The sequence below is a fragment of the Schistocerca gregaria genome, chromosome 3 (genome assembly GCF_023897955.1).
Source record: "Schistocerca gregaria isolate iqSchGreg1 chromosome 3, iqSchGreg1.2, whole genome shotgun sequence".
NCBI classification, from domain to species: domain Eukaryota; kingdom Metazoa; phylum Arthropoda; class Insecta; order Orthoptera; family Acrididae; genus Schistocerca; species Schistocerca gregaria.
In genome coordinates this window covers 281,254,174-281,278,191 of record NC_064922.1, presented here as the reverse complement: position 1 = coordinate 281,278,191, position 24,018 = coordinate 281,254,174, and the positions used below count along the sequence as shown (strand labels likewise).

General features: G+C 34.7%; 1 protein-coding gene across 1 annotated transcript in view; it reads right to left on the bottom strand.

Moving 5' to 3' along the window:
• LOC126354274 (disintegrin and metalloproteinase domain-containing protein 22-like) overlaps positions 1-24,018 on the bottom strand; it is a 901,625-nt gene that overhangs the window by 73,849 nt on the left and 803,758 nt on the right. Inside the window, exons 21-24 of the mRNA XM_050003815.1 lie at positions 19,694-19,768; positions 17,626-17,696; positions 11,423-11,794; positions 2,984-3,311 (exon numbers count right to left, since the gene is read on the bottom strand). Coding sequence (XP_049859772.1) covers positions 2,984-3,311; positions 11,423-11,794; positions 17,626-17,696; positions 19,694-19,768 — 846 coding nt within the window. The remainder of the gene's footprint in view (positions 1-2,983; positions 3,312-11,422; positions 11,795-17,625; positions 17,697-19,693; positions 19,769-24,018) is intronic.

The following is a 24,018-nucleotide window of genomic DNA, read 5'->3' as shown; positions in this document are numbered from 1 at the left end:
GGATTTTGCTGCTTCCTCTTAATTTACAGTTCACGCATGAAAACAAAACAGGTTTCTGTGGCCAGCAGCTTTTCTGTGTCCGGCAGCTATCAAGTGAATTAAAATACATTCACATAATTACATAAGGCTAAAATATGTTATTAGTTTCAGTTTTGTGATTTTATTTTATTACATTGGCAGTCAAGAATGAATTGCCTTGCATGACAATGACGTTATTTATTTCAGTTTCCTAGATAAATGTGGCTTCTATTAATCTTTTCTGGAGTTGCAGTCAATTTATAAGGAATGAAGTGCTTAATGCGACACTATTGGCTACTTTCAATTCTTCACTGAATTTCAAGTGCACATTTTTATCTTCTGGTATGTATGGCATTATGCCATAATAAACATGGAACAATAAAGTACTGGTACTCCAAGAAAATTTTCATCCTGGAAAGTGCACTGAAAAGCTTAATATCAGGTTGAGGCCTACTTCATTGTGAATCTGGACATATGAATGTGTCTTTGAAACCGAATTATAAATTTTTGTATGACTTACGAAATTCCTATGCTTATGGAGTATCCTCTGATGTCCTATTTCTTTTATGAAATCATATAAGCTCTCTTAAAGCTACACAACATATGGACTTCCTATGTCATCATAGCTGCCTACATGCAGTAAAGCCTGTTTTCTAGCGCTCTCTTGCTGATGCTGAAATGGACACAGAGTGTTTGACTCTCATTTAAAACTTAACACACTGAGTACCAGCCACTTAGAATAATTTCAAGCCCAAAAGACCAGACATTAATGTCATTGTTTAAAATTTTACTGGCACATTTGTGTGACGTATCTTGAAGTGTCACATACACTAAAAAGGCGAATATTATATGTGAGCCGCGCAGCTACACTGCACGGTCTAAGGCGCCTTACCACAGTTTGTGTGGCTCCCCCTTTCGGTGGTTCAAAACCTCTCATGCATGAATGTGTGTTGTCCTTAGCATAAGTTAGATTAAGTAGTTTGGTCAATTGGAACTTACCACAAATTTCCAAATTTTTTATTATATGTGAAAGCTTAGCTTTTCTTATAGCTACACTAATTTAAACCATTAACTTTCATATTTATGTGTTCATGCTACTTAACAGTGATGTTGCTATTGGCTAACTACATTGCATGTCCTATGCTCTAAATACCTGCTGATGTGTGACATGAGTTACGATTGGCTTACAAATGCGGATTGCGATCTCAGTTTCAATGCTTCAGAAACTAACATACTGTGTTTGGTGGAATTCGAACTTATACTTTCATAATACAAAAATATGTGGCATATCATAATATGAAAATATGCAGTGTACATCTTGCTGCATGTCAAAGATCTTTCCAAAACATGTTTCTTTTTTTTCCCCCTTTGCTGAGTTTTGTTTTTAAGGTCCTGGGAAGTACTATTCTGTTGTATAAAAAGGTTTACCATTCAGAGAACTGATATTTTTACTGTTCCCAGGGAAAGTGCACTGTTGCTTATCATGGAGAAAGCATATTTTCATCCTGCAACAGGTGCATTTTCACATGGGGAAAAGTGCGTTTTTAACTGGGAGATCCGGGAAAAATTCGGGAATTTTTTTCCTTGTCCTCGTATACACTTTGAACAAGGAGACAGGACACTCTGATCCCTACTGTACCAATTTGTTATTACTATGTCCGGTGCCTCCAACATAAACATATCTAACCTCTTCTCTTGATTAGAATGATAAAATATCTTAAGACGATACTGAATTAATTCTTTGTGTGAATGGTATTAGTTTCATTTACTAAATAAATGAACTGATTGTAGGTGACATACTGTTTACAATAATTCAAGAAAGGAGAGTATGATGTGGAAGGGAATGAGCAAATGGAAACAGGAGGAGAAAGTGGGATGGAAGTTGTAAATAGGACACTCATGATATGAAAAACAAAATTACACAGGCCCTAAAAGAAGTGCTGAATTTAATATATGTTCAGTGCTGACAGAAAAATAGCAGCTTGATATTTTCATTCTGGCTTCTATCCATATCTCGATGCACCACTGCATAAGTAACACAACAAAATCTCAGGGTGGTGATTTTGATAGGCTCCATGTAGCCAATAGAGTGTGGTGACACTGCATTTGTGTGGAAATTAACAGGAGGAATGGAAAAACATATCAGACCTTGATTTAATGTTTGCAGTCTTATAAGCAACACAATAGATTCAGTATTCGATGTTTCTGATTTCATACTGACGACAACTGAGAACAACAGAGCAGTACTTAACAAAACACAAATCTGGCTATTGAATTTATAGCCAAAGCAGCTAAAAAGAAATTTACTGAATCATTTCAACAATATACAACTTTGGGAAAAAAGAAACATCAGAGATGAGTATACAAAATGACCATGAGAAAATTTTAACATGATGATGATGATAATTGTCAGAATAGATGTAGTAAAAATTATGATTACTTGTAATGATGCAAGCCACAAAGGAGTAACTGTATTAAGTGTCGTAGGATTGTGCAGGGTGAACTGTAAACTAGGTAAGAACTAAAACAGCTACTTACTTACTGTCACCATAACTGGAACAACTAGAAAGAAATAAGAGAGACAGCAATGATGGATCTCAATCATTAAAGTGCAGTCTCATCTCAGGAGCTAGCCAAGGTTGTGAAGGGAAAATTTTTAGTTAAGGTGTACAGCTCTGGTAGAGAGGTGGGGATAATCAGTATAAAACTTATATGAAAGAAATGTCAGTTTTGAAGATTTTAGATTAGTCATACTGCTTACAGTTTGCTTTAGCCATGCTACAGTGTTCCAGCTGTGGTGACTAAGTAGGTGTTCATTTTCTGTTCCACAGTAGCTGTTCATACTTATTTTTTACTTTTAGTGGAAAATGGTTTAAAATGTGGTTAGAAATTTAAGACAATTCTTCATTCACTCTATGAAATGAATATATTTCATAACTAAGAAAGGAAATAGAAATTTACTTACGCCTGTGGTTCATTACACGAAGCAGCAGCAGACTCAAGGCGGTAGTGACGGTCTGCTTCTGTTTCAGACATTCGAATGTCCTCTGATCCACTGGGACTCATATGCCTTGTTGAATGATGTTCTAGTTGCCGGATAAGGTCTTCAAGGTTTCGAATACGAATTGGTCCACATGGTGGAACTTCATCATCTTCATCTTCCTCAGGGGGAGGTGGAGGATGTGCGTGATGATGAACACCTTCAACCATCACCGTGTGTGTCTGAGGCACTGCATCGCAGACTTTCTCCTGACTACCTGATCGTTTGTATTCACCGTATGCTGCAGTGACTTCTGAAAAATAACAGATATTCATTTAGTACTTGTGTGAAACTTCTGAATACACTAAATACTTGGGTTGTTGTTGTTGTTTCATGTCCAAAGACTGTTTTGATGTGGCTCTCCTGTGCTAGTCTATCTTGTGCTTTTTATATCTGCGTAACACTGCAGTCTACATCTATTTGAACCTGCCTACTGTACTCAAACCTTGGTCTTCCACTACAATTTGTACCCTCCCTCCCCACGCCACCTCATATTACAAAAATGGCAATTCATTTGTACCTCAGGGTGTGTCCCATCAACCAAACCCTTCTTTTAAGCAAGTAGTGCCTTAAATTTATTTTTCTCTAATTTGATTCAATACCTTCTCATTAGTTATTTGATCTACCATCTAATCTGTAATGAGATTTGGATTAGAATACCACAAGGCTACAAACAGAGGAAAGATGAGAATAAGGTGAAAAGAAATGATATTTGCATGAAAGTGTCAAACGAGACAAATGTAAGTAAAACTGTAAACATAAAATAGGAATAATGCATATATAAGCAGAAACAATCTAGGAAAATAAGTATATGAAATGAAATGGGAAATAAAAGTTGCATCTGAGGATGAAGCAGTAAGTGAAATTGTTAGTGTATTTTGTGATTATTAATAGAGCAGCTCACATGAGGAAAAGAGACTCATAAACCTTTGAAAAAAAAAAGTTCAGTCATTATTACTGAGTAGAGAGATGTCAGAATATCTGAGTGCAGATAACGTCTGTTTACACTTATATAGTCAAAGTGCTGTGGTAAGTGATGTCTGTGATGTACTAAGAACAACTAAAGAATGGAAAGTTTGCACAGTCTAAATTAACAGTAATAAGATATTCTACTGCTGCCCTGGTCTTTGTCAACATTGTTTTAATAAACAGTAACAACATGTAGCATGCTGAAAGTATAACTTATACAGCTCTCTGTAAGTGTTAATATTGCTCTGCCATGTGGTTCACTTACAAAGAAACAGTTACATGTGAAAGTACCCACAAAATCTAGAATTATGTTGTAATAACTGTTATTTTCAATACATCCAAAAAAGACATTTAATGTCATAAAAGGGCAGCTGGACAACAGATTTTAGTATATATTTAAAATAAAAATTGAAACAGTGAATTCGTTAAATTGGAACAAGAAAAAGCTCACACCCGATCTCTCTTGTCATAAGATTGTTATTAAAACAATGGACACAAAAACTACATAATTTTGAATTAAACAATGGAAAATCTAGGATTGAATAATAACAATATTATGAAAAGGGTATGCTGAGTCACAGACAGGCGCAATTAAAAGACATCTAAACAAGTAAGCTTTTGGCCAAAAGGCATTTTTCTGGATAAGACAACATACACATACACATTCACATGAATGTGGCTCACAGACGCATGACCACTGTCTCTAGTTGCTGAGGCCAGACTCGATCTCGGCAGCCAGAAACAGAAGTCATGTGTGTGTGAGTTGTGTTTATGTGTGTGTGTGTGTGTGTGTGTGTGTGTGTGTGTGTGTGTGTGTGTGTGTTGTCTATTTCAGAAGAAGGCCAAAGCTAACTTTATCAACAGTCTTTTTGTTGTGTCTGCCTGTGACCTAGCACGTCCACTACATGGTGAGTGGCAATGTATCCTTGTTCATAATTCTGAGTATATTTATTTTGATCACATTTAAACCTTACTTGTTTGCAGACCTATGTTGCGTATTCTTTTTAATTTCTGAGTAGGAATGTGTGAGAGAGGAGCAACCCAAGTTCAAGAATAGCTTACATGGCTAATTTTTATAAACCTGTCAATATGCCTAATCTGAGAGACAAGGCACTATTTCAATTTATCCAAGGTCAATTGATACTTTTTTACAATGAAAGAAAACCCACAAGAATGAGGAACAATACAATTATTTGGTCTTGTGATGGTTGTAGCCTTCAGTCTGAATACTTATTCGATGCAGCTGCCGTGTTAGTCTATTTTCTGCAAGACTGTTCACCTCTGTATAACTACAGCAATCAGCTTACTGTACTCAAGCCTTGGCCTCATATAAGTTTTACTCTCCACACTTTGTTCCATTACCAAACCGACAATTTCTTGGTGCCTCAGGATGTGTCCTATCAACCAAGCATTTCTTTCAATCAAGTTGTGCCACAAAATTGTTTTCCCCCAATTCAGTTTGATAACTCCTAAGCCATTTGATCTCCACAACTAATCTTCAGCATTTTTCTGTTACACAACATTTCAAAATCTTCAGTTCTCTTGTCACTTGATCTGTTTATCATCCATGTATCACCTCTGTACACAGTTTCACTCCAGGCAAATACTTTGAGACATGGCTTCCAAACATTTAAATTTCTGTTCAGTGATAACAAACTTATATTTTTCAGAAATGTTTTCTCTGGTATTGCCAGTCTGCAGTTTATATCTTCTCTGCTTTGGTCATCGTCCCTTTATTTTGCTATCTGAAAAACTCATCTTCTACTTTTAGTGTCTCATTTTCTCAGAAATGGACTGATTTATTATTTTCTTTTAGTTGATGTTCATTTTATAATGTCTTTTGAAGACACTGTCTATTCCATTCAACTGATTTGCTGTCCCTGACAGAATTGCTATGTCATCAGAAAATGTTAAAGTTTTTCATTTTTTTGTCTCTGCATTTTAATTATCTTTCAGAAATGTTTTATTTCCTTTACAGTTTGCTCTGTGTAAGATAGAATGACATCAGGGATAGGTTCAGTCCACCCTTCTCAACTATGGCGTCCCTTTCATGTCCTTCGACTCTTATAATTTGCATTTTGATTTCTGTACATGTTGTAGATAACTTCCCATTCCCTGTATTTTACCCCGGCTTCAAAATTTTAGTCAACACTCTCAAACACTTTTTGTAAATCTACAACTGCTATAAATAAGTGTTTGCTTATTTTCAACCTATCTTCTCCTAATTGTCATAGGGTCAGTATTACCTCTGATGTTCCTACATTTCTCTGGAATCCAAACTGATATTCTTCGGTCAGCTTCCAACAGTTTTTACATTCTTCTGTAAAAAAGTGATGTCAATATTTTGCAACCAGGGCTTATTAAACTGAAGGTTCAGTAGTATTCACATTTGTGAGCACCTTTCTTTTTTGGAACTGGAATTATTACATTCTTCTTTGATGTCTGAGGGTATTTCAATCATGTGATATATCTTGCACACCAGATGGCATAATTGTGCCATGGCTGGCGCTTCCAGGGATCTCATTAATTCTGAAGGGAAGTCATCTACTGTAAGGGCCTTGTTTGTACCCACATCTTTCACTGCTCTCTCAAATTCTTCTCGTAGTATTATTTCTTCAATCTTATCTTCCTCTATTTCCTCTTCGGCTTCTATAATACTGTTCCCAAGTTTGTTTGCTTGTATACACCTTCCATATATTCCTTCCATCTTTCAGCTTCCCTTTTTTGTTTGGTTGTAACCAGCCATCTGAGTTCTCGATATTCATAAAGCTACTTCTCTTTTCTGTAAAGGTCTATTTAACTTGGCTATAGGCAGCAACTATCTTTCTCCTAGTTATGCAACATTTTAATGCCTTGCATTTGTCTTCTATTTGTTCCTGCTTAGACATTTTTGCACTTTTGTCCAGCCCATTTTTTCGATGTTTATATTCCGCTTCACCTGCTCCATTTGCTGCCTTTTTATGTTTTCTGTTTCTGCCAATTAAATTCAATAGCTCCTTATTATCCAAGGATTTCTAATATTTCTCTGCTGCTTCCTCTGTTTTGCCTCTCAAAGCTATCTATTAATCTTGTATTGTATTCCTTTCTGCTATTTCCATCAGTCATTGTCTACACACTCCCTTTGAAACTCTACTGTATGGCTCTCCAGAAAGTTGGACATGGTGATCTACTGGTAAAGGACATACCTAAAAACCGTGAGAGCACAGGATGAATCCTGGTTGGATCATGGAAGTATTCAGTCTGTCTGTAACTTAGCCTTCACACTCTTAATAATGTGTGGAGTCACCAGGAACAACACCTGGTTCTGATTCTATGTTAAACTGCACGTTTCCTTTCCCCAGTTGATTACCAGGGGTAGATTAGAGACATACAAGTTGCTGAAATAACATCCAATTGAAGGACTTGCACATGGTCATTGACCAAAATGAAATTATTATTATCCTCCAGGAAGAGCAAGAGGTGAGACCAAAGGATACTTCATTTTTTTTATTAGGAAAGTTTGTTAAAAACAGGAAATTAACAGCTTAGACCAATTCAGATACTAACTGACACATTTTGTGTTTAGCATACCTTTCACCCAAGTGCTGAATGTCGAGTTTTGAACTTGTCTTTCATGTTAATTACTATCATAAGAAAATATTCACCTACAGTTACAAGGAAAAATAATTTTCTGTAGTTATCAAGAATTAATGCAAACAGAAAATGGCTGTCAAACTGCAAATATGAGCAGCAGCTTTTATTATGATTCACAGATTTTCAAAAGTGTCACTGCTTGCTATGTATACCATTTGTGGTTGAGTGAAAGAAAAGAAATATTAACATCTCATTTTAGGAATCCGTTCATGCATACTATGATGAAATAGTTTTATATGCTGCTGTACAGCAAGGTATGTTTTGCATTTGTTTTGTTCATAGCACAGAAGGTTTTCTTTGGTAGTGAAGTTTATGGAAAACTAGCTATTCCTGGACAGACACTGCTGTGGTTCAGTCTGGTTAAACGGAAAAGAAAGAAATGAGAAAGCACATGTTTCTAGTATGTATGGGAATTAGATGTACGTCCTAACCTCCTTCTCACCCCTGCCTATGTCCATTTTTTCCTCCTTCTCCCTCTCTCTGCCCTTCACCTCTTCCGCTCTATTTCTGTCCATATTTTATCCCCCATCTCCTCCTGCCCCCTCTCCCTCCCCTTCTCTCTGTCCATCACCTCCCCCCTCTTCTTTATCTATATCCTCCCCCCTCATCGTCTTCTGCTTCATCTCTATCCCTTCCTCTCTCCATCATCTCACTCCCACTTTCTATATACAATACATTGTCTTCTTCTCCTTCCATCAGCTCCTCCCCCTTTTTATGCCCATCTTCTCCTCCCACTCTCCATCTCTTCCTGTTCCCCTCTTCCTTTCTATCTCCTCCTTTCCACTTTCTATGTCCATCTCCTCTTTCCCCTTCTCTCTGACCTAGAGCTTTGTTCACTGTTGTTGGAAATTCAGATTCTGTAGTAGTATTTTAACCATAATTGATAAGCCACAAATACAGATTTCCTGTTTGCTAACAATGTGAGTCTATTATATATTTTATGTATGTTTATATGTCACATATATTAAAATATATATAACCTGTGTGTATGTAAAAATCTGAAGTAAATTGGACAAGAACTTTTCAAGATTCTAGTAATAACATTCCCTCTTTATATATTACACATTTATTTATCTATTACATATATTAAAAATAAATATAAATGAAATGAAATGTTGTTTCAAAATTTTGAAGCAATCAGTGAAGAACTTTTGGATATTTAAGATTTTTAATGAACAAATATTTAAATTTTTATATAGATTTCTTCTATAATTATTGCATATATATTTAAACATTATATTTGACACTCCAGTAGGCATATAAAAACACATATTTGAATAAAACATTGTATCAAAATGCCAAAGCAATCAGTGAAAAACTTTAGGAGATTTAAGATACTGAACACAAGAACATTTACTCTTTTATTTATATAGATAAAAATGTTCATTTGCAGAAAATTGTAAATCTCCTAAAGTTCATCACTGATTTCTTTGAGATACTGACGCAACTTTGCATTTGAATATGCGAGGGTTTTTTATTACCTGCGGAAGCACTATATGACACACCCACCCACCCATCCACACACACACACACACACACACACACACACACACACACACACATAAGGGGATACAGTAGACCCTCGTTTAGCTGGATTTCAAGTGACCAACAGATAACTAATTCAGTTTACTAAACTTTGAATTAATGAGGTTTTTGAAAAAATATACTAGTGTGAGTTCACTTTTTCTCTTGTTACGGGTACCAACAAATGAGGGTGCTCTATTTTGATGACATCTAAGAAAAAATAAGTATAGCTTAACTGCATATATATACCAGCATTTCTGGCATTTGTTTAACTGGAAATTATGTTTACATATTGTCAAATGCTTGTCATCACATTTTTTTAAAAATCATTCTTTCCTTTTTGCATTTTTCTCCATGACATTTTTTGCCATTGACCTGTAGTGTTTTTTCAGGCATTAAGTTATAGAAAACACCGGCTTCATATATATTAAACACATCTCTTGGATGATGCAAATAAGAGAGTGTGGATTGATATTCGAGTTGCAATTTTTGGTATCTTCCTTCTTCACTCTATGTGCCTCCCCACAGACCTTGACAGCACTGATTTTCTGTCTCTTCTGAAATTGCCACCTCCAACCCTCAGAACACACAGACCCAGAAATCCCATTTTTCTGGGCAGTTTCAGGAGTCTTTTCTTGAAGCACGGAGTCAGACAATGGAACTTTCTGTGAGTGCATGCGTTGGAAACATTCAAACAACAAATCCTCCAATTCTCCATGTTCAGCTGGCCTCGTGTGTGTGCTTATAAATGAACAACTCGCCAGACTTGATTCCATTTTCTGTCTTGAACTTATTATCGATGAGAGAGAAGACTTCGCCGGATCTGATAGTGTTCTGCAACCTGTATTTTAATCTTCTATCCACTGTCGACAATATGTAGAATTTGCTGCTTTTGTTTTCATGTTAGACTGTTATGAGTTCATTTCTGTATTGGTGGCATATTGTGAGTGGTGGTGCAAAAGGAAAAACCAAATACAGAGTGCTCTCTGGACTGTTGTGTGTTGCATGCTGCGTGTGTTCTGCTAACCAACCTCTCTTTTCGCCCTTCTTTGCATCTTAAGTTGTGCATGTGAAACGTGAGCAGCTAGCAAGAAATCAGGACATTGTTTCAAAATTACAGTGTAGAACTTTATTGAGAAAAAAATATGCGAAATTCATAATAGAAAAGACTATAGTGCATAGTGCAACATACACTTATTCAGTTTAGATGAAGAATAATGAAAGGAATATGTAATGGGGGAACAAAGTTTAGTCTGTAGAACGAATTATCCAAAATGCAGTTTAGGCAGTTGATTTTTTGCTTTAGTTCAGCGGTGACCAAAGAGCTTGTATGGGTTAACTGAGCTTTTGGTTTACCCGATTCTGAAGTAAAGAGGGTCCTCTGTACATTGTTAGAAAAATTTCGTGTTCTTTGTTCAGAATCTTAAATCTCTGATTGTTTTTTACCAATTCTTTTAAAATTTTGATACAACACTGACTTGAATACACTCATGTTTTCATATACATATGGGAGAGTCATATGTTACATTAATACATAAAATCACATGCACATTGTTTTAAAATTTCAAAGAAACCAGTGAAGAACTTTTGGAGATTTAAAATTTCAAACAAACGTACTTGATATTTATGTTTGTATACCACATGGTGCTCCAGTACATATGTAAAAAACACACTTGTATTTGAATGCAATGTTGTGTTGAAATTTCAAAGCAATCAGTGAAGCACTTTTGAAGACATATGATTTTGAACAAACAAACATGTACATTTTTATTTATATAGATAATTAGTGTGTGTGTGTGTGTGTGTGTGTGTGTGTGTGTGTGCATGAGAGAGAGAGAGAGAGAGAGAGAATGATGATTAGTGTAGACAAACACTATTTATGGCACTGTAACTAGTATGAAAAGTTGGGTCTGAGATACCGAGTTTTATTTTGGAAATATTAGACTCTTACTTATATCCTATTACTTAATTCTAATGATAAAATTTACTGCTATATAACATTTTAAAAATATGAACAAAGCCTCAAAATAGCTTGTTAAATCACTAAATGAAAGAGAGCTTTGCTGCCATGTCATTTGTTATATTTATATCCCAAAGTAGAGTCTCTGGCTGTAAAAAATGTTCCCCTGGAAGTTGATAATCCAAGCAAACTTACCATATATGCTATTGTTTGAAACAGGTTAATGAGAGCACGATTTCAATTTTAGTTCATAATGAAAATTGCAAGGCTTTACGTACCGAGAGACTTTCGTATAATCTCTTCACTGAGCATGCTACTGCTTCCAGACGGTGTTGCAGCAGCTCCCCGATGAGTTGCTGCATTTCTTAGTGCTTCCAAAATGTCTTCGTGGTAGCCATTAAGGCTCTTGAGAGTGCGCTCCACGTCCGAGATAGCACCGCCACCTCCTGACATCATATCAGGTCCAAGGTTATTGTCTGACTGAGACAATATTTCTTGGTTATCAGATTGTGAATCCTCAGCCCACTTCTCTTTGCACACATCACCCATAACTGTACCGTATGGCCCAGACTTCTTTAGTATGCCCTTTTCTGGTAGTTTTGAGAGATTGTTGGATGGCAGATCAATAAATGATACTGTCTCTTCTTCCCCTAAAAAATACATCATGCTAGTAACTGCATAAAGGGTTATTCTATGTACACTGTAAATAATGAAACAGAATCTAACTAATGTTTTTCACTCTAATATGTAGTTGCTGTCACAGGGTTCAGATGACTCCAATAGTATGAAGCTACATAACTGAAACTGTTTCTCCTATAAACCAACTTTTTCAGAATAAATTGGACATGTAGCCACCACTCTGTATGAGCTTTACAATTAGAAATTTTAGAAGTAAAGAACAACAGTTTCATGTTCCAACTTAGCAATATAGATAGAATAATTGTCTTCTTATTGTGAAGCAATAACAAATATTGTTGCAGTAGTTGAAACTTAAGTGATTATGAAAACATATGGCCCTGCAGGTATGAACACCAATGCAGATACAACAGAACTAAATACTACAGTGGCAAGCATAATAAAGAAAAGACATTTAGACAGTGATAGAAACATTACAAAGAACATCATAAATCTTAGAAGTACTTTCAGGAGTATCTACAGGACTTTTTCCCAAGGGAGTAACCATAAGTTCACAAAGCGGGTTTATTCAGACATTTAGTTAGTTACTTATTTCATATAACTTGAATATTCTTTTATTGAAATGATGTGGAATGAGTGAATTTACAGGGTATGCTATATGTAATTAGTGTTAACGTGAATGGAGGTGTTGGGGAAAGATAGAGGAGAGAAGTAGAAGGGGAAGTGACCCCATTTTGTCATCTAGTCATGCTTGTTAGTGGAACAGTCTGTAAGTTAAGCAGATTATGTAGGGGGGGAAAAAACCACTAGCTGTAATGGGCGAACAAGTTACTACAGACTTGTTCTTGTGCTCCTCAGAAGGGGAAATTGATAGAGATTTACTTAAATTCACAGAAAATGATGTGCAGAAATAGTTTGAGCAGTGCACAAAACAAATTCAGATGTATGTGAATGCAAGTGGGCAATGCCTTAAACTTACCACTACTAACTGAACATATTTCTCAAGCACACAAATTTATGATGACAACTCATTTGTTTTGAGTTATGCCTACAACACAAAATTTTCCAAAGCAGTGTAAAAATGTGACTGTAGTAAAGTTGTTGTCCTCTGAGAAAGAGTGAACTGATTTTAATGAAATTTGTCTCATTGAATGGATGAAATTCAAGGTCAAGAAAGAACCTATAGTAATACATCATGACAGACGGTTCCTTGGTATTTACAGTTTGTGTGTCTGTCTAAAAGCTAAGCTATTCGTGGTCAATTTTCTATGCCTTTCTGCTGTGCAGTACCTCTTTTATTTGATGAGTAATGATCTGTCTTCATGTCCACAATATATTATATGGATTTTCTAACAACACCAACCAATACAATTGTCTTCTTAAACACTGAGAAACATCAAACTAAAATTCACTGCTTCCTGCTTAGAATCGGTCAGCCTTCCTGAAAAGCTATACTGAGTTCTCATGTAGCAAAACTGCATCTAGATACCATATGGGGAATAAAAAAATAAAAAAAATAGTAATGTTACCAGTCATACGCCTGTACAAAGGAGGAGGTCTGCTGTCAAGAAGCTGTAAAATAGATGTCAAAGTGAAGGCTCTCCAGGCACTGTTAATTCTGGTTATATTGGGACTGAATAATTCCTCCAAAGAAAACTCAAGCTATACATAATTGATGGCACAACAAAATCCAATTAATACCCCACACTGTAATTCTTTGGGTTCATTCTAATCATCAAAATGTCATGCAAACATCCTAGTTAGGTTTGGGGGGGGGGGGGGGGGGCATCACGCTGAAAGTCAGTTGGAGTATTTTGGAAATCCCAAAGAGTCTCACAGACTTCAACCCAAATGTATGACTTTCTTGGTAACTTTAAACACAAAATCGTTAATAAAAGCCAGCATGATGAAACAATTGACTAGGGTTATCTACAATAGTAATAATAATAGCAGCACTGGAAGAAACTTACTTTACAGATGAAGAAATTTTTTATTCAGGTGTATCTCACCTCTTTAAGAGCAAAGATGAAAAGAGAGTGATGAAGCATAGTACAGTTCTTGGCACATCCTTTGCTATTAGTGGCAAAATCATTGGGTCTGTCTCAACCATGAAGTTTTAAATGACAAAATATGTTTGCTAACAATACACTAGACAAGCAAGACATATACTTTATTAACATCCATGCACCAACAAATGATGAAAATCAGAAGGACTTTAAAAATACAGACAAATTCTGGAAAAGAGTGGATACTAGTGTGGCAAATATCCTGAAACATAACATGAAGATCATACTGGGCAATTGTGATGCACAAGTTAGATATGAAACAAAGTATAGGAATATTGCTGGATGCTGCACAGCTCATAAAAAGACCATAAAAGACATGAAAAGATTTAACAAATTATATGAAAGCCATAATTTTCAATTAATGTACATACACCTGCCCAAAAAAACCAAACAACATTACAATCACCCAACACAGCAACAGCAGAATTTGAAATAGATCATGTGTTCTTACATTACAGAAATTATTAAGGTCAGAGTAAAAATAGGAATAAATATAGATGCTGGTCTTTAGATTTCAACAATACAGTTCAGACCCATATCTCTTTAAAGAAAGAGCAATACAACATTTATGTCCAGATTCGACACTAAGAAACAAATAGAAAAAGAATACCTAGCTTGACAAGCAGAGAAACACTTCAGGAAATAGCTAGGATCAAAAAAAGAATGAAACATACTTTGTGGAATCATAACTGAAAACAAGCAGTGAAGGATTGTTGAACTCTTTGGAAAAAGTTACACATCCTAGAAAGAAGACATACATCATTTCCAATGAGCACAAACGGTAAATCAAAATTGCAGTGATAAGTGGAAGCATGAAAAGGAATTGTTGAACAAGATATAATTGTAGAAGAAATATATTACCGAAATTTTAATAATAAGACAGAAGGATACAATACCCTCCTCCCTTTAAGTACACATGTCAAATGAAGAATATCCTTGCCAAATACTTTTCGTAGATGTGAAAAACCAGTTTATCCAATCAGAACCAAAAAACCAAGAGATATAAATAACCCATCTCCTCCTCTAAATCATAGTGAGATCAAATACAAATACAAAGGCTAGAAAATGACAAGACTGCTGGAGAACACTCCATAATAGCAGAACTATGAAAGCTTGCACCCGAAGAAACAATAACTCTGTTCCATAAAACCATGGAAAGCATCACGCAGAAAGAAGAACTACTGTATGATTGGATGTTTGCCTCAATCATTGTCTGCATAAAAAAGGAAATACTACAGAAGTGAATAATTGATGTAACAGCTCATTATTCACAATAATATACAAGTTTCTCTCACAATACATCGTAAAATGACTAGAACACCACTTGGAACATGAATTGGAAGAATAGAAAGGATGAGTGCAAAGAAGCGGTTGATGGAAGACAACTATTGATTCTAAAACTGTTAGTAAAATATTATATGCTGAAATGTGGACTTTGAAAAGGCATATGAGTCCGTCAGCTTCAGTGTGTTACTTAACATACTAGCCGATATGGTAGTTGATGAAAAACTATTGTGGATTATAAGAGAAGCCCTGTATAATACAATATCTAAAATGAGATTTCAAAGATTTTTCTCCAAACCCTTTGTAATTAAAACAGGAATTTGGCAGGGAAATGGACTGTCACCACTCTTGCTCAACTGTTTGTTTAAACCTTTAAGAATCTGGAGTAAGAAGAATGGTGTAGAAATAGATTTGTTTAGCTTTTACAGATGATGTAGCCATAACAACAGAAAATTTTGAAGCAGTGAAAGAACAAATTAATGTGATGAAATGAAACAGAAATTGTGATGTCAGCTGCAATTGGGCATTGAAGTGAATTCAATGGTGACAAATCAAAATTTTTGCCCGATTTCCCACTTTATGCGAGTGGTCACCTTAACCGCTTCAGCTATCTGAGCACACTTTCTGTCCATCCCAAATTCCTAACTTGTTGCACACTACTTACATAGTGCCCCTGTCACTGAACTCACTTCTTGCAGCCTGACACCATATCAAAGACAGTACAACCCAATTTAACATCAGACATGAAAAAACAAAATATGGGAATAGCTTTAAATATTGGGGTGAATGGGTTACAGCCATTGGGTGAGATAAAAAAAAAAAGCATCGAAACAAGAGCCAGAATAACGGAAATAGTTTCCAGACTGTACAAAACATTTACAACAAAAAGTGCTTTTCCATAAATGCTGAACTTAATTATTACTACAAGTGTATCAATATGCAACTGAGTATCAAAACTTCTCTGAGAGATTTCTACTAAAGGAATTGGAGGGAACAGAGAGAAAGATTATAAACAACACAATGGGTCCAAATTATAAATATGGGATCTACTTCAGACATATATCCTAAAATGCACAGATGTTAGGGACACAATTACAAATGAAGAGTTTGATTTTACACAACATAAGAACAAAGACAGATTCTTAATGAACAAAACACATCTTCAACATCTTTGACTCCAAACTGAAAACTAGAATACTGTGGTGTATCAAGGAAAAAATGTCTAAAGTAAATGGCTATACAGCTGGAAGATGTACAAACTGAGATATTTTTAGAATGGTTACATGAATGCCAAGTCAGACACAGTGCATTGATGAAAAACATGTTACTTAAATGAAATGACAGAGAGAGAGAGAGAGAGAGAGAGAGAGAGAGAGAGAGAGAGAGAGAGAGCTTATTGTAGTCATTAGATGCCTGGTTAACCGAATAGATAAATAAAATACAATAAGACAGATTCAAAACAGAACAGGTTGACTAAAATTTCATACTTTGGTTGAAAACATGAAGAAAAGGAAACAAAACTGATACACAAATTTCAAGAAAAGCCAACTTGGTTTTGCTACTCTCACTTTGGTGAGAAAATATTGTTACCCCATTTGCATATTTTTGGTGTCATATTGCTCACTCTCCATAATATCTTGATCAAAATATATTTTCCTTTCTTAGCTTCTTGCACAGTCAGTTCTCTACTTTCCAATAAATTTCTGTTGATACTGAATTTATCATTAACTGTGAAGTGCCATAAATGGAGTAGGTCCATTTCAGTTTAACAGGATTCAAGTAAACAACTGGTTGAAACGTTCATTAGTTAATTCTATCAGAAAATGAGCATGAGACTTGGCTTTGCTACTTCACTTATTAGCCAATAGCATTTCCAATAAAACCAACCATAATTACCTGAGTAAGGCATTGCCTAACTATATCCTCAACTCTTCTGGCTTCAGCTTGTAGCCAGTCAGCATACAACAATGCATGATTATTTATAAAATAGCTCTGATCACCAACTACTTCACCTCACTGCTTTCAGTTCCACTTTACCCTGTGTAACTAGTTTTTTCAACAGACCGGTCATTTAAATGCTTGAACTAGAATTAAATGTGTGTGTTTAGGTAGTAAGAAATATAAAAATTAGCAAAATATGGCATGTGTGTGCCAGGCATATAATTCACTGGCTATGAACTTGCTTGCAGACCTCACATACATGACTTTAATTTTAAATTTTGTATTCCATTGTAACTCACTATTTCTTTTTCAAATTATGTATCTTCTTAGTACAATTTATCAGCATATGTCTCTTTCCACAATTACTGAATTGCCATTTTTTATTAGACATGATAAAATAAACCAGTCTGAGAATTCGAGACCAAACTGCAATGTCAGGTAATGACACTAAAAACATTTTCATTCAAATCTGGCTTGCATTCTAACCTAAATTATACTGCTTCACATAAAGTAGATGAATGTATATGTACAATGTCGTATGAAAATACTGTTACCTGAATGGGTTGCATCCTCTTCGCTGCCTGATCCCATACCCATACGCTTCATCTGCTGCATCTTGTGTTCTCTGTAAACACAATGCAAAGGACACAGAGCACAAAGAACTAATTTGAAGATATCCTAACTTTGTGACCTCTGCAGAATCATTTGTAAATCTAGTTGTGTGTTGTGAGACAAAAACATTTAACCTCCTACTTTGGGTTGTGTGTTAGAACACAAAACCGTTTCAAATTTTCTCAAAAGTGTCTATATTGTGTATCCTGGTCATTCAAAGCAACAAACAGAAATAATTATAAGAACAGGGGCCAATAAATAAAATATAAATTGCACTGAAATATGAAAATTGTAATTCCTAATAATATCTGTATAAAAACTTAATTTTCAAGCTGTCAGAAATGCACAGTATGAAAATGGTTTGCTGTAGCCAATATCTTCAGTTTTACAGTTCAAAAATTACTGTTATTGTTTATGCATGGCATGCAATGGCAGAGCAAGCACTTTCATTGTTAGACACAAAAAATATAGTGTGGTATTTTACAGATTATATGAAAAAATATTTAATTTCATTCATTCATTTTCAGTGTTCCATGAGGTCTCTATGGAAACATCTGACACTTTATGTGCATCTCATCATGGAAACACAAGAAAATTTTGCTTTGAATGTGTAATGAAACCAAACAAAATTGAAAGAAATGTTTAGCTTTTAAAAGTAGCTAGCAAGGAAATCATTAGCATTGCAGAAATTGTCTCAAAATAACATTGCAGCTGGGAAGAGTTTATTGGAGAATTTTTGGTAGTTTATTGGAGAAATTTTGATCCCACTATTTTCTATGCAGCACCTTCTTTTTAATGTACACAATGTTAAAACATTCGCAACAGTTCCATTACACCATGTGTATGAAAGAAAGAATTTCCAGGAAGTGCTTGCTGCAAATATTTAATATAAATGGGAAAAATGATATTTAGTCTCAGATATATTTTACAAGAATGTTTGCCATATAAAGACTAAATTTACACTGTCTCAATTATTTATGCCATATTTCATATGGTATGAATATTTAAAATTTGTCTAATTAATATATACATGCAAAATACACACACACACACACACACACACACACACACATCACACACTTAGTGGCCAAGTGCTTCTGTTTTGTTAGAATATGTTCTAAACATGACCTCAACAATTATGACAAATTTTAGAAAACTCTCTGACAGAATTGAAACTAAAAAGATAGGGTACAGGTAGGCAATCAGTTCTTGTTTAATGAAGGATCTTGCAATTTCAGTACAATTGCAATTACCCAAATATACCACATTGCTTCAATACAGGCACAAAAAAGAAAAAACACAAAAAAACAATATTTATTACTTTTAAAATACTTTAACTTCTACTAATACAAGAACTTAGTTGCAACAATAAAAATCATGAAGCAATACATTAAACAGTTCATTAACAATCAACTGCACTAGGTTACTGAAAACTGTTACCTAAACACAATTATCACACTTCAAGGAAGCTATCGGAGAACTGGCATGCATGTTTTGGGATCTGACATTGGGAGGGGCTACAGTTGTGTTGCAAACAAAGAGATTTCAGCCACTTAGTGTTTCCAAACAAGAATATGTGAAGAACTCCAGTCTCCTAAATTTGAATAAAACTTATCATGTTAAATAGTCTACACATGAGGAGACAACAATGAATTATGCCCAGTGATCGTGTTCTCCAAACATAAATGGAACAAGGCAAGCTTGAACCTTAATACAGTACGTAAATCTTAATTACTGTTGAAACAAAGATACATTTGGTTTTCCTAATTCTGCCTTTAAATAACCACATGTTTTCCTGATGATTCTGCTTCAGAACTACAAGTATTCAATGCTAGTATTTTGTTCAAGATTCTGTGAGGGATCCATTTATGGAAGGGAACTACTGCATACACAACTGAAGATAATATGTCCTGTTCAAGTTACACTTGACTGTGGCTGAAATTTCATTGTTTACTCTACAGTACATATATAACACAAATTACAGACTGGGTCAATGGTGTGGCAACTAACTGGAAACGTGATGCGATGCCAGCTGACATGTGATTCACCGGGCGGAAGAGCACTCGCTGCGAGTCACCACCACGACTGACAAAAAAAAAATAAAATAACACAGTTTCTGCACTTCATGTTGAACAATTTTGTTTCAGAGCATGCTAATTTTCCAGTGCTCTTACAATGTATTTACATATTTCATCAACAAAATGTGTGCTACTAGAATTGTGTACCAGACGAGGAACAAAAGTTCATAGCAGATTATAATTATGTCCAAATATCTGTTCAAACCTTCTGAAAAAAGCACAATCTTATTCACAGTTTGTATCTGCAGATTCAATAGGTGACTAATATTTTGCAGTCGTTCACAAATGATGCCCAGTGTGTGCATACAGCAAGGTTCTGCTACAAAAGGAAATTTCTTTGAGAGTTCCGAGTCTGGTACATAACTTTGTTTCTCAGTTCACTTATATTCAGAATGATGATATATTTTATATTTCATAATACTGATTTATCTGATAAATTACTGATATGATTTTTCCAAAAGATAAGCAAGAAGACTATGTGTCTGTAAGTACTAAATAGTTACAACACTCTTTCTGTCAACAAGAGAGTTTTCCTACTCTTGTCGTATGTATAACACAATGAAAATGAATGGCAGATTCTGCAAGAAACATAGTTTTCTAAAGTTTTTATTTTAACAATTTTCATTACAACTCTATAAAATTGCAATAGATCTTCTGTTTATGTTGGCCCATTTAGATCAACTGGTGAATTTTTGATGTCACTAACAGAAAGCCCACTGTTTGTCAGATCTACACACAACAAATAATGCATTATTTATGCAGCTAGTACTGAACAATTAGTTCTAATACAATAATGGCACTGATATGGCTGTCAATTACTTCTTGTTTCAAAGAGAAACATGTTAAAATTAGACATCTGAAATACTGATTATCTTATGTGACTCCATTTGGTACAAAATATTTTTTTTATCTGTCTCGCGTGTGTATCTATGGCTATAAGAGTTTGGGCTCAAATTATCTTCTTTGTGTTTTATTCTTAGCCCTTCTGGACCTCAGTTGGTCTCTGTTACTAACCTGCGCACACTCAAATATTCACTTCTGTTGATAATGTGTGATTCATTTGTGCACTTTATTTATATATACTGCCTCATTTTTGGCCTCCTCATTTTGTTATTTTGTGTTTTTTATTCATATAACCCTCAATTTTTAATTTGAATGCAGAAGCTACAGATTATATTCAAAGAAGTGAAGAAAACCTTACATTCAGTCCATTCGCCTCAAATATGAAAAAGATGGAGAATGACTCATTAACTTTTGGAATCAGTCTCATTTAATTTGAAGTAAAAAATGGAAAATAAATTAGTTCATGTAGGAACCTGGAAGTCATTAATTTCAATGCTAAAGAATCGCAAATGTAATGTGTGGAGCTTGTTTCTTTATTTTGTACAAGTACAATATTTACCATGATCAAATGAAGAACTATGTTCAAGGAGCTTCATGTAACTTAACTGTTCATCATAAGTATTGTGTTTAACACAAGTGAAAATTTATTTCCTGTAGTTCACATTGCTGGCAAAAAGGTATCTTTCAAACTGTTTCCAAGTAACGATTGTAGTGATTGGCTAAATAGATCAAACAGTACCATGTATTAACTCAATTTTGTGGACACCACCCAAGTAAGGAAATCCAAAGCATAATGAAAAAGACTTTTATTGCTGGAGAGATATAGATATAGGAAATGAAATACAGCTTATTAACTTCAGCATTTGTTCATTCATTTCTTAGAGTTTTGTTCCAATGAAAGTGTAAGAAACGATATTTGCAGCAACAAGATAACAAATACAATCTGCCTGTTTATTAAAAGTAAAAAATAGTGGTTGTTATAATCATCTTCTAAAAGTCAATGCCTTTGCATTGCAACCATTCCTCTCTACTTTGTTCTCACTTCCTTTCTTGACAGTTTTGACATGTCATTGCCTCCAAAACATCTTTTTCATTATCTTCCTGTTTCCACCCTAGTTACACATTTCAAAAATATTTACTAAAAAGCTTTTACATCTTCATAAATGACAAAATTTTATTTTGTTGTTCTGAATGGTAGTCATGAGATTAATTTCCTCGTTTATCTCTTTTAAAACTATGTCATTCAATTTCTAGTCTGTCCAACAGGCCTTTGTTCATCTTTCCTATAGCCAAAGCTCCACAGATTCTAAGTTGTTCTTGTCTGCTATCAGCAGTGGTCAGCTTCCACAACCATATAGCAGTAAACTCATTCTAAATGGGCATTTCCATAGACTGTGTCTTCCTTTCCATACTAAATGAAAATTTATAGAATCTCCAGCTTTCAGCATCAGGGTCTTCTTCCATCGTGAGGGCTCATGAGAGGAGGAGTCAGTGAACATGTGGACTTGTTAAGCACTGTTTCGTATTCAATTTCCTGTTCATGTATATTTCATTTAAATGTACAAGCTGAGTGCTAATAGTAGATTCAGAATTAAAATAGATGTTTATTCATGTAGCAATGTAAGGAATTATGTACTTATGCAAATGCTGTGTACAGTTTCAATGCATTTGACATGTCCAATATATATACAGTACCCAGTGCTTTTATATACAAAAAAGGTTACTAAATACATAAATGGAGAGGTATGGAGGGTAGTAAATATTATAATGAGTAATGTTATTGTGTATCTGATGAGAGATATATGCCTGCAAATAATCTATGAGTTCCTAGTATTCATGAATGAACAAACCATTCCCTATACTTTATTCGTATATACCTACAGAACTAAAAAAGATGCAGATAAATTGAAGAAAACTAATGGTTAATTTTTGGATGTCACAGATAAATTAAGTCCCAACAATAAAGGAAAATTAATCTGCAACCAAATAACATTTATAAATAACTGTTGTTCTGCAATAAATTGCTCCTAATTTTTTATTACTAGTCTCAAATCACCTGTACAAAAATTTAAATTTATTTCTAATTCAAAGAGTTAAATTTCACAAAGGAAAGTTTTTAATCACTGTTTTAATTTCTTCCTTCTCCATTATCCATGTGAGATCTATTTTCATGTGACATGTATAAATAATGAAAACCTGTACACCAACTTTTCTGGTGGCCATGTCATTGCTGCCACCGAACACTACAAAGGCATGGCTGAATTTTCTCAGTCTGAGATAGAAATATCACTGATATGAATGAAGTTTGTTTCTCTCATCTCAGTACATGCTGTACAAGAGAATAAGTAAAATCTCAAATTGATCTGGAAAATTTATTGTTTATATTGCTTTGAAAACTAGTCATATTTTCTGTGTTTTTGTCAACTGCATTAAGTGGGCTGATGTCTTAAGATTCTTTGTTTGGGTTTGTTTATCACCAAAAGAAATGTATCCAAAGATGGTGATGTTCTATATGAAACCTTTCCATTCATGTCTGACAGTAGATAATCCATGTAAAGGATGTTGCAACACTGTAAGTAGAGATGGAAACATGAAAAAACTGCACAATGTCCCACAGGATTGAGGTCAATTAAATGTGTATGTAAAATAGTTGATAACATAGGTGTACGTGTATGAGATAAAGAGAATACAAACAATGGAAAATCCTGAAGGAAATAATGACAAGTGAGAGAGTACAGCTTTTTACATTAATAATTAACTATAACCAAATTTTTATTGAATGACATGCAAAATCCAATGTAAAAATGAATTTTTCAGGAATGTTTTAAAACATTTTAAAGAGCAGTCTGTATAATTCTTAGTACTGTTTTGTTCCTATGGATAAAACATGGGTAGATCACATAACACCAAGAACAACACAACTATAAAAGCAGTAAGTGCAAGTTGACAAATAAAGTTCTTTTAATTTGCCAGGAAGGTTGTGGCTATTATTATTCTGGACATTAGGGGGAATTTTCTTATGTATTATCTTGAAAACGGCACCAATAAATAAACATATTTCACCCAGACCGTGCATCTTCTCACAAAAGAGCCTCTGAAATGAGAAAGCTGCGAGATTTCACATATAAATAGTTGGAACATACATCCTGTTCACCAGATTTGGCACACTATGACTTCCATTTACTCCCACTACTAAAAAGAATTCTTGCTGGAATACATTATCGGTTCAATGACGAATTTTTTGCACCATAGTTGCGTGTTTTTCAGACATTCCAGAATAAAACTTTGGGACTAGAATGTACTCACTGGAGAAACACTGGACAAAGTGCACTGATAAGAAAGAGGACTTCATCAACATTTAAGTTTCTTTTTGAAGTAATAAATACAGACTCCCACTGTTAGGCTTAGAAATTT